At 40.2% G+C, this 15,996-nt stretch overlaps 1 protein-coding gene across 6 annotated transcripts in view; it reads right to left on the reverse strand.

The window, feature by feature from the left end:
• The window catches only part of RAPGEF2 (Rap guanine nucleotide exchange factor 2), a 149,487-nt gene that overhangs the window by 54,811 nt on the left and 78,680 nt on the right, over positions 1-15,996 (reverse strand). For all 6 annotated transcript variants that reach the window (XM_039339810.1, XM_039339811.1, XM_039339812.1 and 3 more), the window contains one exon: positions 3,779-3,910. In XM_039339810.1, coding sequence (XP_039195744.1) covers positions 3,779-3,910 — 132 coding nt within the window. The remainder of the gene's footprint in view (positions 1-3,778; positions 3,911-15,996) is intronic.

A 15,996-nucleotide genomic window follows, 5' to 3' on the forward strand; every position in this document is an offset into this window, starting at 1 on the left:
AAGGTATGATAACTAATTGGATGGAGGTTGAAGTGTGTGTAATGAATTGATAATTAAGGTTTAACATTTTTTTTTAACTAAGTTGATTAAGAGTTTGAATTTATCTGGAAGAGATATTCAAAGTGACAATTTGTTGATGTAAAACTATATCTGATTATGGTAATTGTAAACTGACAAAGTTGTAAAACAGGTTTAGTAGTAATAGAAATTTAATTTAGAAATGGAATATATTAAATGTACTATGTTATTTGAAGGAGATAGAGAGATGACAGTAAATGTACTAAGTTGAGCTGTTTATCTATGCTTGTATTTTGGAATGTTTGTTTACCCAAACACCACGGTGTGTTTTAAGTACTTTTTGTTAAAATTAAAAAACCAATAAAATATATTTTAAAAAAAAATCAGATGCTTGGCAACTGACTCATATTTATTACTGTTACAATGTCCTGGGATCATGTGATCCTTTTTTTGTGAACTTCTGATAAGCAAAGTCAATGGGGAAACCAGATTCAGTCAACAACCATGTTACTAATTTAACAACTGCAGACATTCACCTAACAACTGTGGCAAGAAAGTTCATAAAATGGAGCATAATTCACTTAACAATTGTCTTGCTTAGCTTAGCAACAGAAATTTTGGGCTCAATTGCGGTTGTAAATTGAGGACTACATATGTTCATATTCTCAGCACTCCTACTTTGGGAAACTAGCTTCCATTATATCATTTATAAACACTGAAATTGCTTCTGGTTACTACTTCATATCAAATAAGTCCCCCATAAAAACATAAGCTAAGTAGGACTTCCAATTTTGCGCGGTAGTGACTGGTCACAGGCTTGCAGATTCTCTACACTCCCGCAGCTAATTTCACCCTGCCAGAGACCCTAAATGGGTCTAAGTTGCAAAGAAAAAAGGGTGCTCCAGCGATTCTGGAACTGCAGTGGCCATTCCATTCAACTTGGGGAAAGCTTTCTAGCCCGACAGGAGAAAGGCTGGCCGTATTGCATCGACCAGCCCAAGCTACTGGCAACTGAAGTCCAAAAGCACTAACCAGCACAACTGTGAACAGCATGCTTGAAACTGGGTGAGGAATTCAATCTTCTCTTTTCTATTTTACATTTAATTTCCTGGAAAAGATCCCCAAGAAGCAAAATACCTCCGAAAGGGAAGGAAGGAAGGAAGCGGCGAATTAATCTTTTTATGGAGGATCAAATATATGGAAGTGAAATAAATATATTTATAAATATAAATAAATATAAAACCTGAAGCTTAAAACTTAAATCTGGATAAATCTAAAATTGTTTGAGTGGTTAAGACTCTCATTTTAAAGATAATTGTTCATTTTGGAAATTGAAAAACAAATAGTTGCTGACACCTAATGGCAGATGAAGACTACGACAGCTATGACTTTAATATAAGACTTGGCAAAATCTGGGAAAAGCTAATCTGTGTTTGTGACCTTCAAAGCTTTAACAACAAAGAACAGCTGTGACAAAAAAAGACAATAATCTGGGCTGTAGACAAAGACAGAATTATAAATTTCAGAAAAAAATCTTTTTTGAACTATTTGGATTACAAATATCTTTCTAATTGGGACTCTAAAGCTATTTATAGAGAAAAGAAAGGAAGAGGAAAACTCAAATTCTTGGCTATCATGGATCAGAGATGTAGAGATGTAGAAAGGACATATCAAGAAAACATAAATACTTCACAGGAAGAGATATACTGCAACTAATTCAAACAACAATGACTTTAAACCACAAAGAAATCCAAAACAACTTTGAAAATATAAATCAATCTATTTCTAAGTTAACTTTACAACAAAAAATTTCCCAGAAAACGACAGAGAAGGAGCAGATAAAACAGATAAATGGATATAGAATTGAGAATAGAGACTTAAAGATGAAACTTAACAAAACAAGGAAACATGATTTAATCCTAGTGGAAAAAAATTCACAAGAATTGGAAAAAACAACTTATCCCTTAAGACTACAAAATAAATCTGAGGACAAGAAAACAGATTAGATAAAATGGACTGTAGAGATATCAGGAACATCGGAGAGAAAGGAAATGATAAGAGAAGTGGAGGGAAAGAAAAAAAAAGATTTTCAACAAACATGGAAAGGCAGAGGCCTGTACAAAGACACTTCTCCTGATTTACTTTTTATATCTACAGCAACATTTATAAACATACAGGAAAACTTTTTTATTCAGCAATACATTGATTAAGAAAGACACTGGGCAAAAGAAAAAGACTAAAGTGGAAACTAAGAAAATAGATGATGGGACTTATCAGAGAGAATACTTTAAAAAGAAACATTTGTTTGAATATGATTAAAGAAATAGAAAAGTTTTGGAATATATATGTCACTCTAAGAGGGATGAATTATCTAAATATAATATAGTATGCTTTTTCCCCTTTTTTGTTCTCTTTCTTGATATGAGTAATATAAAAAAGTTGAAATGACTTAGATAAAGGAAATGTTTTAGATATTTAAATGTGATTGAATTTAAGAAAATTATAATGGATAAAAGATTCAACTCTTTTGAATAAGAGTTAAAGGACTAGATGACTAGATGTATTAAATGGAATGTTTAAAGATTAAACATATTTTTAATTATGGTTATAAAGAATAAGAAATTTAGGAAATAAACACATATTAGCTTAGGAGGGATATATATTTTAAATAGTATGTTATTTTTATGCTTCTTTACTCTTGCTTTTTTTCTTTTTTTTTCCTACTGTAAGTGTGAGATGGTTTATATGGAAAAATAGAGTTAAATTCTTAAATGTAATTAATTTTTGAGAAAATCTTAACCAGTTAAGAATACCTAGAATTTGGTAGGAGAAACAAATTAAAATAAGGACTATAACAGGATCTATGATAAGGCAACCAGAATGATTGGATAGAAAAGAAATATTATATTGATGTGATTATTATTTTTAGGACTATTGGGAATATATATATATACATATACATACATATATATATATAATCTATCAAAACAATAAGAATTGTATTAACTCAATGTTTGCAAAAGAGGATATTTTGGGGGAAAAAAGAAATCAACTAAAACTATTATGTGGATTATGGATTATAGAAATCAATTGTTAAGTGATTGTTTTACAAATGTAACCCAGACAACACACTGTTCACCAATTACCCAGAGAACACACTGTTCACCAATTATTAAGTGATTTATGTTTAAAAAAATCAATAAAATATATTACAAAAAAACATAAGCTAAGTATCTGAGTTTGTTTTGTTGCATGACAAGTAATATGAAAAATTATAAAATGTTTCTATGATTTATCTTTTAGATTTTTTTGGTAAATATTAATTAGTCAAAGCAAACAAGCTCTTCTATCAAAAGCAAATAGAAATATATGTGTCAAAATAACTACTATATGTTGCAAAGTGTTATTTATCCACCAATATGCTTGCTGATACTTGCAACTAGATCTGAATCAAATTCTTCTGCTTTCAACTTCAAAATTCCAACACATGTTCATATAACTTAATTAAGTTCATATAAAATTAATGAATGGATACATAAGCATTTCTGTAAGAAGATAACCTCTAATCCCTGATATGCTGCTGAATTATAGTAGTTTTCAGTACCAGTTGCTATTACATGGATAGTCAGTAATTGTTTGCCATCAACATAAATCATTGTTGGTTTCACAACTCTGCTTACATTTGCAAAGTAATTAAACAAGGATATTCAATTGTTAACATTTAACAGGGATTGAGATTTTAAAAACAGTTATAAGATACCTGATAGATATCAGATAGACTGCTACTGCCAGAGTCACTAGTGATGCTACATCCTGAATGACTAGATGAAACGTGGGTCACCTGTGGGTGGAGACTGTCAGTGAGGTGCAGTTTTGTAAAATCTGCAGGTAGCTGTGGACAGAAGGAGAAAATGTATCTTTAGATTTTGCATAACGGCAAAAATTTTATTAAAAAATTAAAACTTCACAGTACATGTTTTTCCAAGATATGAACAAATTATTAAGCATATTCATGGTTTAAGAATAATGTGAAGAAATATTACAAGGCAATGCTTTATATTCGTAGGTGAAAACTTTGAATGCTCATTATACTTAAAAAGCAACAGCCTTTGTTATTTTTCAAAGAAAGGAATATGCATATCTAAGACAAACCTTTCAATAAGCCATATTTAGTAATTTCTACTGAAATCATTAAAAGTTTTAGAATTGATAGGAGTTAACATGAACGCAGTGAAGATTGCAAATACTGATTTATATGAGTGGAACTCCTGTTAATTTTTAAATATAAATGCTTTGCACAGAACTAGAAACAATATTTCAGTTACTGGAATAAGTATCCATCTTTTTTGATACCTAAGGACTACAAAAAATCATTATAAGTTCAGTAACCGTCAGTTTATCAGGGAAATGCTATGTGTTAGATATTAATTATAGCCAAATTCACATTCAGTCAATTTACATTAACATCATTACACAAAAATTATAAATAGATACAATGTATCCAAATTTCTTAAAAATTCCATAAAATAGAATTCATCTGTTACCTGAGATATTAGCAGGAAAATTTTGTTGTTTTTTACATCTAAATTCTGCTAAACTAAGATCTTTTAAATTGATGACTTACTGTACTAAGATTTTAGACTTGGCAATGCTTTTACATGTCTTCCTCATATATTAGTATGAGATTAAAAAGCAAAGTGTGATTTTTTATTTGTTGTTTTAAAAAAAGAGTATGCAATCTAAAAATTTTCCGATCCTTATTTTGGAAAGAAGTTTGTTATTTTTATAAATTAAGAACTGGTATAACATATAATATTTTCCTTAAGCTCTAATGGCAAGAATGAATCTTATGTATTCAATAACAATAATAATTTTTTGGTACCAAGTATATGCAAATTTATTGAGAATTCTGATACATATTTTTTCTAATTTCTGGAAATCTTGGCTACTTATAATTTCCAGGAGTACCAGCAACTTTGACCATCTCTTTGACACACAATAAAATTGGCTTCTCTAACCATTTTTTATTTTGGAACTGAATCAAGCATGGAAATAAATGACTGGTCCACAAATATTGAACAATAGTATACAGAAGGAAACTTAGCTCAGCTCAACTGAAGTGTTCCCAATTTGAAGTCTTCAAAGAGCTGAAGGACATTTTCAAACAAGAACGCAGATATTTCCCAACTGAATCTAAAGAAATTCACCTGATTTTGATAGCAGTAGTGATTCCTTTGTACTTTCCATCTTTGGTCTGCATTTAATCATCTAATTTCCCCAAAATAAGACCAGGTCTTATATTAATTTTTTGCTCCAAAAGACACATTAGGGCTTATTTTCAGGTGATGTCTTATTTTTTTTATATACAACAGACATGTCAAATACAAGGTCTGTGGGCCAGATAGGCCCATATCTGGTCCGCAGAGACAACCTGGAAATGATGAGGGATAGGTCCCTGCCGCCCCACCCCCAGCTCGGTGCATGCACAGGAAGCGGTGAGCACGTGGGGGGCAATAGTGTCCAGCAGCAGCCACAGCCAGCCTGTCCCTTGTCTGGCATACTCTGGGACTGCACAGCCGGCACAGCACAGATGAGTCCAAGTGCTGTGATTGCCAGTCTGGCCTTCCAAACAGCAGGAGATAGAGGCGCAGGGGGAGGCATGTGATCTGGTCCACTGAACATGCCACACAGCCGACCTCCCACTCTATCCCACCATCTGTCTTTGCTTGCCCGCGGTCACGATGGGGCAGGCAGACACGCGTCATGTCCAGTGTGCCGAATCACGTACCTCCCCCGTGCCTCTGCCTTTGCCTGCTGCTGTTGCTAATGCCGTAAGGTGAGGTAAGACAGGTGGCGGGGTGGGGATGGCCTGGTGTGTGGGCACGGGGTGTGTGGAGCAACTCTAGAGCTGGGCTTGAGTGGGGCGGAGCAGGAAAGGGGACAGGTGCTACCTACCCTTCCTGTTCGCTGGGACCATTGCAGGTGTGCAGCAGAGCTAGAGGAAGAGATTGGATGACTAGGTCTAAGTGCACAGGGGCCGTGGCATGGCGTCACCCCTACCCTGCCACCTGCCTCACCTCATGGCCGTGTCCCCAGCAAGCAAAGATAGACAGTGGGATGGAATGGGGGGGTGGCTGCTCAGTGCATCCAGATCGTGTTCCTCTCTCCCTGCCTCTGCCAGCTGCTTGGAGGGCTGGCCTGGCAGTCGCAGTGCTCTGACTCACCTGCGCTACATGGGCTATGCAGCTCCAGACAACGCCAGCTAAGGGGCCAGCAGGCTGTGGCCCCTGCTTGCTCTCTGCCTGTGGGCATGCCAGGGGAGCGCCCGGCTTACTGGGCTGTGGCTAGTCCCCCGCCATGGCCCTGCAAGCCAGATATGGGCCCATCACAGGCCGAATTGGGCCCATGGGCCTTGTGTTTAACATGTCTGCATTAAATCAAGTGTTAATTGAAGACTTACGAGATAGGAGTGGCAATGAAAATGATGTCAGTTAAGAATGATGGTCCACACAAAAGCAACAAAAAATTGCGGGCACCAAAATTCAGAAAACATTTCTTTATTTCACACAAGTGCATTAAGTACGTCCATTACAACATATGATGTATTAAATTATGAAACACATCCGTTAGTTATCAAGTGTGCACATTATTCATGCATTGTATTCGACTGGTCATTTGGCAAGTTCAACTGTTTACATAGGCATTCACCTCTTGTCCAAAGATGCCCGCCTGAGTATTTACAAATACTTAATAATAATTTATATTATAATTTATTTAAGTACTAATGTCAATATTATTTATTTCTATTTAATTATATATTAATATTATTATTTTATAATTCAATACATCGGTCGTGTGTTGCAACGGACATACTAAATGCATCCATCTTGTTGACAATCTCAACTGGGGTTTCTTTTTGGGATAGTGTTTATATTATAAGCATCCTAAAAATGATGCTTATTTTCTCGTTGAGTCTTATTTTGGGGGAAATACAGTAGGTCTACCTTATCATTTACTTACCATACCATCCTATTCAGTTCTGTACAGTTCAGGAATTATTTAGTGTTATAGTCATACAATGCATGTTTAAACACATTGTACTTCCCTCTTCTACCCTCACATAACTACATAGACAGAACACTTCACAGGTGATGTTGAGGTAGGCAATTAAAGAAATACAAGGGAAAAAACATAACTTTGTTAAATATTGTCACTTTTAACTATTAGCTATGTAATCATAAATATATTCTTAGACACATATAAGTAGGTTATATGTGTGTGTGTGTGTGTGTGTGTATGTATGTATGTATGTGTATGTATGTATGTGTGTGTATATATATATACACACACACTAAACTTGTGTAGATATCTTTTTTTTTTTTTTAAATTCAGAATAGAGCTGGAAGAGCTTTGTGGAGTCTTGTAGTCCAACTCCTTGCTTATACCAGGGGTAGGCAATCCAAAACACTCAAAGAGCCACTTGGACCCGTTTCCCACTGAAAACAAAACGCTGGGAGCTGCAAAACCCTTTTGATATCTAAAATGAAGATAACACTGCATATATCCGTTTTTACCTTTATTATATGTCTGTCTGTCTGTCTGTCTGTCTGTCTCTCTCTCTCTCTCTCTTTCTCTGTGTGTGTGTGTGTGTGTGTGTATACAGGGCTTTCTTTGTCATAGAACACCCAGAGCGGAGTTCCGGTACCTTTTTTGGATGGAACCTTGTAGGGTAGGCAAGGTGGGTTGTATGATGTATGTGAGTTTCGGCACCTTTTTTTTTTTTTTTTACAAAAAAAGCACTGTATATATAAAATAAAGGTAAAAAAGAATATATGCAGTGTTATCTTCATTTTAGATGTCAAAAGGGTCTCTCTCTCTCTCTAAATGTCTGCATCTCTTTCCTCTCTCTCCCTCTCCCTTTCTCTTTCTTTTTCTCTTTCCTTTTCCTCTCCCTCTTTCTCTCTCTTTCCTCTCCCTTTTTTTCTCTTTCCTCTCCCCCTTTCTCTTTCCTCTCCGTCTTTCTCTCCCTCTCTTTCCTCTCTTTCTCTCTCTCTCTTTCCTCTTTCTCATTCCTTCCTCTCTTTCTCTCTTTCCTCTCTCTTTCTCTTTCCTCTTTTTTCTCTCTCTTTCTCTCCAGATGAAAGGCAGACAGCACTGAAGGGCAAGGAGGGGGAGCAGGACGGGAGACAGCGGCTCCGGTGGTGGTACGGCAGTGGCCACTGCAGCATCGTCACGGATCGCTGCCACCGTCGGCCCAGCTACTGCCTCTGCCGCATCCTCAGCCATTTCGCCATCGCAAGAGGAGGGAGCCAAGGGGACGCTGCTCTCCCTGCAGCGCAGATACACTATGGATGACTGCGCTGGCAACGGAGAGTGCCGCCGCGAGGACGAGGGGGGTCCCGACCTGCCGCCGGCCTCATAGCCCAAGGTCTCCTTCTCCTGCAGCATCAAGGGCGGTGACGGTGGCGGCAGCTCCCCGAAAGCGGCCGAAGGCACCACCGCTGGGACTGAGGTGGGGCCGGGTGGCGGAGAGCCCTGTGGCAGCAGCGGCAGCGGGAGAACGGTGAAGGGCAGCCACTGCAGTGGCTGCCCAGGCCGAGGAAGGCACCACCGATAGGGCTGAGATGGGGCCAGGCGGTGGAGAGCCATGTGGCAGTGGCGGCAGCGGGAGGATGGCGAAGGGGCGTGGCTGCCCAGTCGCCGCCACCTCTCTGGCCTCACTCAGTGCAATGGGCTTAGGCAGCGGCGGTAGGAGGATAGCGAAGGGGCGCCATGCAGCAGATGGGGAAAGGGCCGGGCAGGTGCCGCGGGGGAATCTCTCTATCCGCAAGATGGCCGAAAGGCATGGGCGGAGAGGGGAAGCTACCGAGACCCCCAGCGACCTCCCCGGATTAACAGAGGTGGCAGCGGAGCAGGGTGAGGGGATACCCGCCAGGCAGGGAAGAGGCATCCTGAGACTGGCCACCCGCAGCTCCTTACCCAGGTTCTGCCACCTTTCCAGCAATCCTCCCGGCTCTTCCTCCACTGCCACCACGTGCAGTCCGAAGAAGAAAAGAGGTTTGATACATGCCATTATCTGCCAGAATGCTCCTCTGGATACTAAGTGTATAACATGGACCAGCTTTGTGCAGAAGGATTAATGTACAGTTTGACATTATGAAAACATAGCATCAAACTATTTCAACCTTCAAGAACAATTTATGGCAGAACTCAAGCCATCTTGAAAAAGCAAGAATTTAACAGCAACATTGAGCTACAGATTACTGAACTCACATACATGGAAAAGTTTCAGGCAATCTCAAAAAGGCTCAGCAATGTGTTTTACATCTTTTAATTGTTAAAGTACTTATAATCTTTCTCATATGTACTTGTATCAACATAAACAACTTGTATTGCCTTCCTTTCCTATCCTCTCTGCCTCACTCCAAATTAAATCCTCCATCAATCTAGGCCATGGGTCGGCAACCCGCAGCTCCGGAGCCACATGCGGCTCTTTCAGCTGTCTACTGCGGCTCCCAGCCACGTGCAGTGCCCAAAAAAATAGGACTAAAAAAGTTGAACCAATCAATTCAAACTTCTCACGAAAGAAGCTTGAATTTATTGGTTCAACTTCTTTGGTTTGTGGGACGCTGTTCGCCATGGGCTCAACATAGATGGGAGGGGGGGAAAGACAGCTCCAGAGGGAGGCAGCCCTGCCGCCAGAAGCCGGCGGTCTGAGCGGAGCGGCACGAAAGACCTACTGGTTGGCATGGGAAGCTCCAGCATTGCCGATGAGCAAGGCCTGACGTCCGCGGCCTGGTTCTGCACCCCGACGACCAGCTGGACCAGCTTTCACTGCTCCAGCCCGGGGATGCCAGCGGCATAGAAGGCAGTTTGGCGGCGCTGCTGTGGGCGGGGTGTCCTTGCAGTGGACAACTTGGGCCCAGATATTTCCTGCGGCTTGCAGCTTGGGACTGGAGACACCGGTAGCACATGGCCCGGACTATCAGTGTGCCGTGGGACCACCCCCTGCGGTGCCAGCTAATGCAGCGTGCTTCCAGTGGCGAAAAAGGAGCCTGAACGGCGGCGGAACAAGACACTGGGCAGCACAAACTGAGCACAGTCTTGATAAGCAACAAGCCAAGGCCCCGCGTTTCTCCTGCAGCCACTTAGTTCATGCTGCCCAGCGTCTGCCTGCTTGCAGGCCTCTGTGCTCCTTCCCTGTAGCGTACAATTGCTCAGAGCCTATCCCAAAAGGTGCTGCTTCCCTGGCAGGAGCTGGGTTTGCAAGCCTCGTCGGCAAGCCAGGAAAACTGAAAGTCCAGCGAGTTTCATCCTGCTGTGGAGCCGCAGTGCCTGGGCTGACGGTGAGGGGGTGGGGGTTATCCCGGGCCTAAAAAGTCCTCCAGGACAAGCTCGGGGCTGGCCGACTTTCCCCGGCTGCAGGAGAAGGGGAGACACAGGGTCTCCACCCGGGCGGACAGGCGAGCAGAACCCCGAAACCTTTTGTCTTCATTTGCAAAGAAGCAGTGAAAGCCGGTTGTCGGGGTACAGAACTGGGTTGCAGAGGCCAGGCCTTGATCATCGACAACGCTGGAGCCTCCCACACCAACAACTAGGTCTGGCTGCGTGGCTGCCTCCCTCTGGAGCTGTCTCCCCCCCCCAGGCCATGCGCCACCAGCGTTTTCTCTTTGCAAATGAACGCGAAAGGTTTCGGGGTTTCTCTCACCCACCCGCCCAGGTGGAGACCAGAGTTGGCGGCTCTAACGTCCTACTATCATTGGCTGAAATCCTATCCACCTGTTTTGTCCAACCGATTGCAAGCCAATCGCTGCCTGGTTCTGGATTAATAGCTTGGGGGGGGCGCCAAGTTCACTGAACTGCATGATCCCAATGACCGAACTGACTTCGCAGGAGCCTCCATTGGATTGGAACTTTCCTGTCCGATTGAGCTCAGTTTAGGCAGGGCCGTTCTTAGTGTAGGGTTCACATGTTAGTTAGTGGGGTTGACTCTAGTTCTCTGGCAAGGGTGCCGCGCTCCGGCCTGCCTCCAAAGCGCCGTACTCGAAGGGGTAGTCCAAGGTACCACTTTCAGCCGGCTCCTTTGGCGCGGCCCTAATTCTGCTCTGGGGAAACGAGGGTGGGGCAGAGCAGGGCAGCGGTGCCTATCTCAGTCACGTGGAGGAAGGGCCATGTAAACCCCACCAGATGGCTCCGCAGTTGCTGCCACCACCGCCAGGGGAGATGAGCAGGCTGTTGCTCTCGCGGTCGCCTTCCCGCCACTATGGAAGATAGCCTGGTCCGCGCTTTTTGGGGCCTCAGCCTCCAGTAGCCCCGCCATGCCCACTTCAGCAAAGGGGGGAGGAGAGGAGAAGCCAGGACGGCAGAGCCGTCCATACCAGAGCTGGACGGGGCAGGGCCGGTGCATGTGTCGCCTTAGGCTCCACTCTTCAATCAAGCCCCTTTACGCATGTGTGTGCATGCGTGCGCGCATGCACAGTTTTTGTGGCTCCCAGTTTTTTCTTTTGTGAGGGAAACGGGTCCAAGTGGCTCTTTCACCATTTTAGGTTGCCGACCCCTGGTCTAGGCACTCCATATATCTGATGAAAGTGAGCTACAGTTAAAAAAAAATCTTATGCATTTTGACAAAATCTGTAAAGATAATCCTTGTTTAGCAAACACAGTTGGGATTGGCAGCTCTGTTCTTAAACAAAGTGGTTGCTAAGTGAGCCTGACTCACCGAGATAAAATTTTAGCTGTCTGATTTAGTGACTTAAAAGGGTCAATATGCTTGATTAGAACAAATGACCTAATTTATAGTCATGAAAAAGAGACATACCCAACATAGGATAAAATCCAGTTAATATATTTTACATTGGAATGCTACTTTAAATAGATGGTTCATTTTCATGTAATTTATATTAACTTAATGGCCTCCAGAAATTTATTGTATATTGAGACTATAACTCCCAGGATTACAAATAAATATGACACTTTTAACAATTCTCTGGGAGAGGAGGAGGAGGATTTCTTACATACAGTTGCATATATTGATTTATAATTTCAATCACTAATTACAGAAATAAAGAATTTCTGACTTTATGAGTCAATCAATAAATTGATTTACTAATTTTTTTAACTAGCATGGTCTCTTGTTAAGTGACTCTGGATGGTGAACATTCTTAAAATAAATTAAAATAATTCTCAATATAAATATAAAAAATAAAATATACTCAACTAAGGAAGATACCACAATCAACAGTCACTATTAGCCAGGATACAGGACCCTTCCCACACTTAACCAGAACTTTAGGGCCTTACAAAATGCCAGCAGGGTCAGGGCTATCTACGGATAGCAAATGTTCCACATAGTAGGTACTATGGTAGAAAGGAACACCCCTGGGCTGGGCTGTACCAACTAGCATTCCTTGGCTAAAGTAGTTCAGCCACAGTGCATAATAATTAATATAAAATGTAAAACATAATATAAAAACTAATGGATAATGGCCAACCATTAAAACTAAAACAATATAGTAAGCACAATGATTATATAAATAAATAGTTAACTCCCTAAACTTTTAATAATTATTGTTTTACAACAATTCTAATAAGATAATGGCCAAATAATTAATTTTATTCATTACAATCCATCTCCAAAAGCATACAATATAAATCATAAAATAATTTAGTTTCAAAATGTGAATATTTGTATGCCACCCATTTGAATGATTCTAGACAGCTTACAATATCCACACATTAAAAAATTTATACATTAATTCAGCATTAAAACCTTTATAAACAAAAGCCGTTCCTGTCCTTAGTAAAATCTCCCTTATTGAATCTCCTATGGAAAAGGATTGCTTTTTAATTAGCTTCATGAATGACAAAAGAGCAAGTTCTGACCTAACTTTAGAGGGCAAACTATTCTAAACTGAAGAAACTGCCACTGAGAATCCAATAATAGGAAGGAAGGAAGGAAGGAAGGAAGGAAGGAAGGAAGGAAGGAAGGAAGGAAGGAAGGAAGGAAGGAAGGAAGGAAGGAAATTGTATGTTAAACTCATATCTTCAATCACATCAATCTGTCCTCCTGTGCATGATAGAATAACCAGATCTTAATTGAAGCCCACAATTAAGTGAGCAGACTGAATCTCTGTAGTGAGAAAATTCTAGGAGGATGACCTAGTGACAGAAAGCTGCATAATGCCAGTCATACTCAATCTCTAATCCATTTCTTTATGTGTCCTGAAGCCAGCAATATATTTCAGAAGTATTTTGTACATGGGAAATGCTTGAGGTGCTTACGATACAACGGAAGGAGGATGGGAGAAACAGCACACTAAACTGCACACACATCATATTAAATTACCCATAATTATTGATTTATGACAGTTAGTGGCCACAGAGGTGATATGAAAAATTACAAAGTTCCCAGAGTATTATCATATTGGTTTTGTTAACTTATGCAAGAAATATTGAGGTTGAGAGAAAAGCTGCAGTTAATAAAACCCACAAGCCCCAATATTTTTATTCTCCCAACACCAGCCAAGCATGTTTCCATTTTCTCTGCCTTATGCAAACAGAAGTGGGAAGAAAAGAAAAGAAAAGAAGTGTAAGATCCTGCCTCAACTAATCTTCCCAAGAAAGTAGAACTCTTGAAACAGGCATTGTTTCAAAAGGAACTTTTATTGAAAGACAGTGATAGCAAGAGAGCAAAGCGAGATCCAGTGTTTTCCCACGTTAAACGTTACATTAAAGCATCCCATTCAAACCCTACCCCAACAGCCAAATGTCCAATTTCAGCCAATCCCCAGGTGCGAAGTTGTTATGAGAGCCAAGGTGATAAACGCAGTTCCCAGGCAAAATCCTCCAAGTTTCTTCCCATCCACCTCCAATCAGAGGGGAGTGGAGATAAGACTGGCCTGTGGCACATTTCTTCTTCCTTTCACACCCAGAGGCATCAAAGGGGTAAAGAACAAAGTGGAGGAAATGCAGATCCCTCCCTCCCACCAGAATAGCAAGACTCAAAGTAAACAAACAAACAGTCTCCCCCTCTCCCAAGAGAATAGCAAACCCAAAGCATTCTAAATAAACTAACAGAGTTAAATGATGGGGGTCTGATAAGCAGCACAACCCTCAGCTTCAGGCAGAGCCTCTAAGATGTCTGCTGCAGCTCAGCCAGGCCACAGATAATAACTTGTTTTCTAGAAATAGTACATTTTCTAACCATCTGTAAGATGGTGATGAGTATTAAACTAGTGTTTCTGTTTACAGATATCTTCAGTGCTACAAGGAATAGGTCTGATATCTATCTTACCATACATAAAAGAGGTTAAATGCTTCCACCTTCTGGAATGCTCAGTGAGATAACGAAAGGCTGAAATCTTCCTTAAATAACTGAACCGGATTTCAGTTCTCAACTAACATGCATTTGGAACTCTTATAAACTTTCATAATCCTTTTTCTCAGGGTGGCATCTGCTGATTTAGTTTATATCCTTTTTCAATCCTAAGTTCTTAGAACCAATTAGAACCTGTCTTCAGGTCAGAACTGGCTTCAGGAAATAACAGAAGTTCAAAAACTCTGTCTAGATGCCAACTTGACACTTGTGTTGACAGTTTTTCAAAAGAAAGAAGGGCTTCAAAGAGCTTTCAGGGAATAATTGAGTGGGTGATCAAAGGAGGAAGAAAAAGGAAAGGGAGGGAAAAAATAGACTTGACCAAAGAGAATGGCAGCAGAAATGGTGCTAGCCTAGACTTCCTGAGTAGAAAGTTCATGTATCATGGAATTCTTACTAAAAGTATTTCTATTGTCAAGCATTTATACAGAATGGGATTGAGAAAAAGACTTCTCTCAAGAACCTTAAAATGTGTGAGGAAAACAATTATCAAGCAACCTGACCTCAACCTGAGTTTATTAACTGTCAGCCACTGAAACTGCTGAAATAGGGTAATCATACGTTATATGATTCTAGGGTCACTCAACTATCTTCTTTCTAAATTCTGAAATATCTAAGTAGTTTTCAGAAATAATTTCATAAAGAATATGTCACAGTTATCCCAAAGGGTTATAATACCACCATGCATTATTACGGTCTTTATAACTGGGCACAGTAGAAGGTGTAGATTTCCACTGTATAAATTGTCTAAAAAATATTTATTTGGGGGGGAAATAAAGTGAATAATATATAAGCCCATACTGTGGGATGGATTAACTGAGCTACTTTCAGCCTGACAGTGCTGTTATACAGATTGCTGGAAGGAGCAAATATTCATCTAACAGAAGAATTTTTTTTCACTGCCTTTATACCTATAGATGGTGTTCCTGTCTGTGCAGCTATGAGATGGAAAAGTAGCACATTTTCTCTCTCCCTTTCACTCGCTTTCTGCATTCAAGCAAATACCCATGTATGTTTCAATTCAGCGTCCCCAACCCTGGACTGTGGACTGGTACAGGTCCATAGCCTGTTAGGAACTGGGCCACAAAAGCAGGCCGCAAAAGCTTCATCTGCATATGTGCAGGATATAAGTAACATGCAAAACCATCTCTCCCCTGGTCAGTGGAAAAACTGTCTTCCACAAAACCAGTCCCTGGTGCCAAAAAGGTTGGGGACTACTGTATTAATGTATAGATAAATATTCATATGTTTAAATGAAACTATACAATTTATCAATCAAAATATCTTCCTCTAACTCAAAACTACTGATATAAACTAGGATTGTGTTTTCTTGTTTTTCTTTGTACAAACATACTGATGAGAAAACCAAGAGACATTCAGGTTTTAGATGACAAAGTAAAATTAATTAACACATTTTTTGCAGCAGCTTGATATCCATGTAGTCTCCCAAATTACAACAGCAGTATTTTGTTGTTTTTAAATCCAAGTACTAAGTTGAGTCTTGTGAATGAATTGATAATATATGTGAGAATAAATTTTACCATTTTCTTTATATAATCCCTAGTGCCTAAACTCATGATATAAATAATTAATAATTCTTAGCA

Source organism: Crotalus tigris, unplaced genomic scaffold (assembly GCF_016545835.1).
Source record: "Crotalus tigris isolate CLP2741 ecotype Arizona unplaced genomic scaffold, ASM1654583v1 scf7180000017740.2609645, whole genome shotgun sequence".
Lineage (NCBI taxonomy): Eukaryota > Metazoa > Chordata > Lepidosauria > Squamata > Viperidae > Crotalus > Crotalus tigris.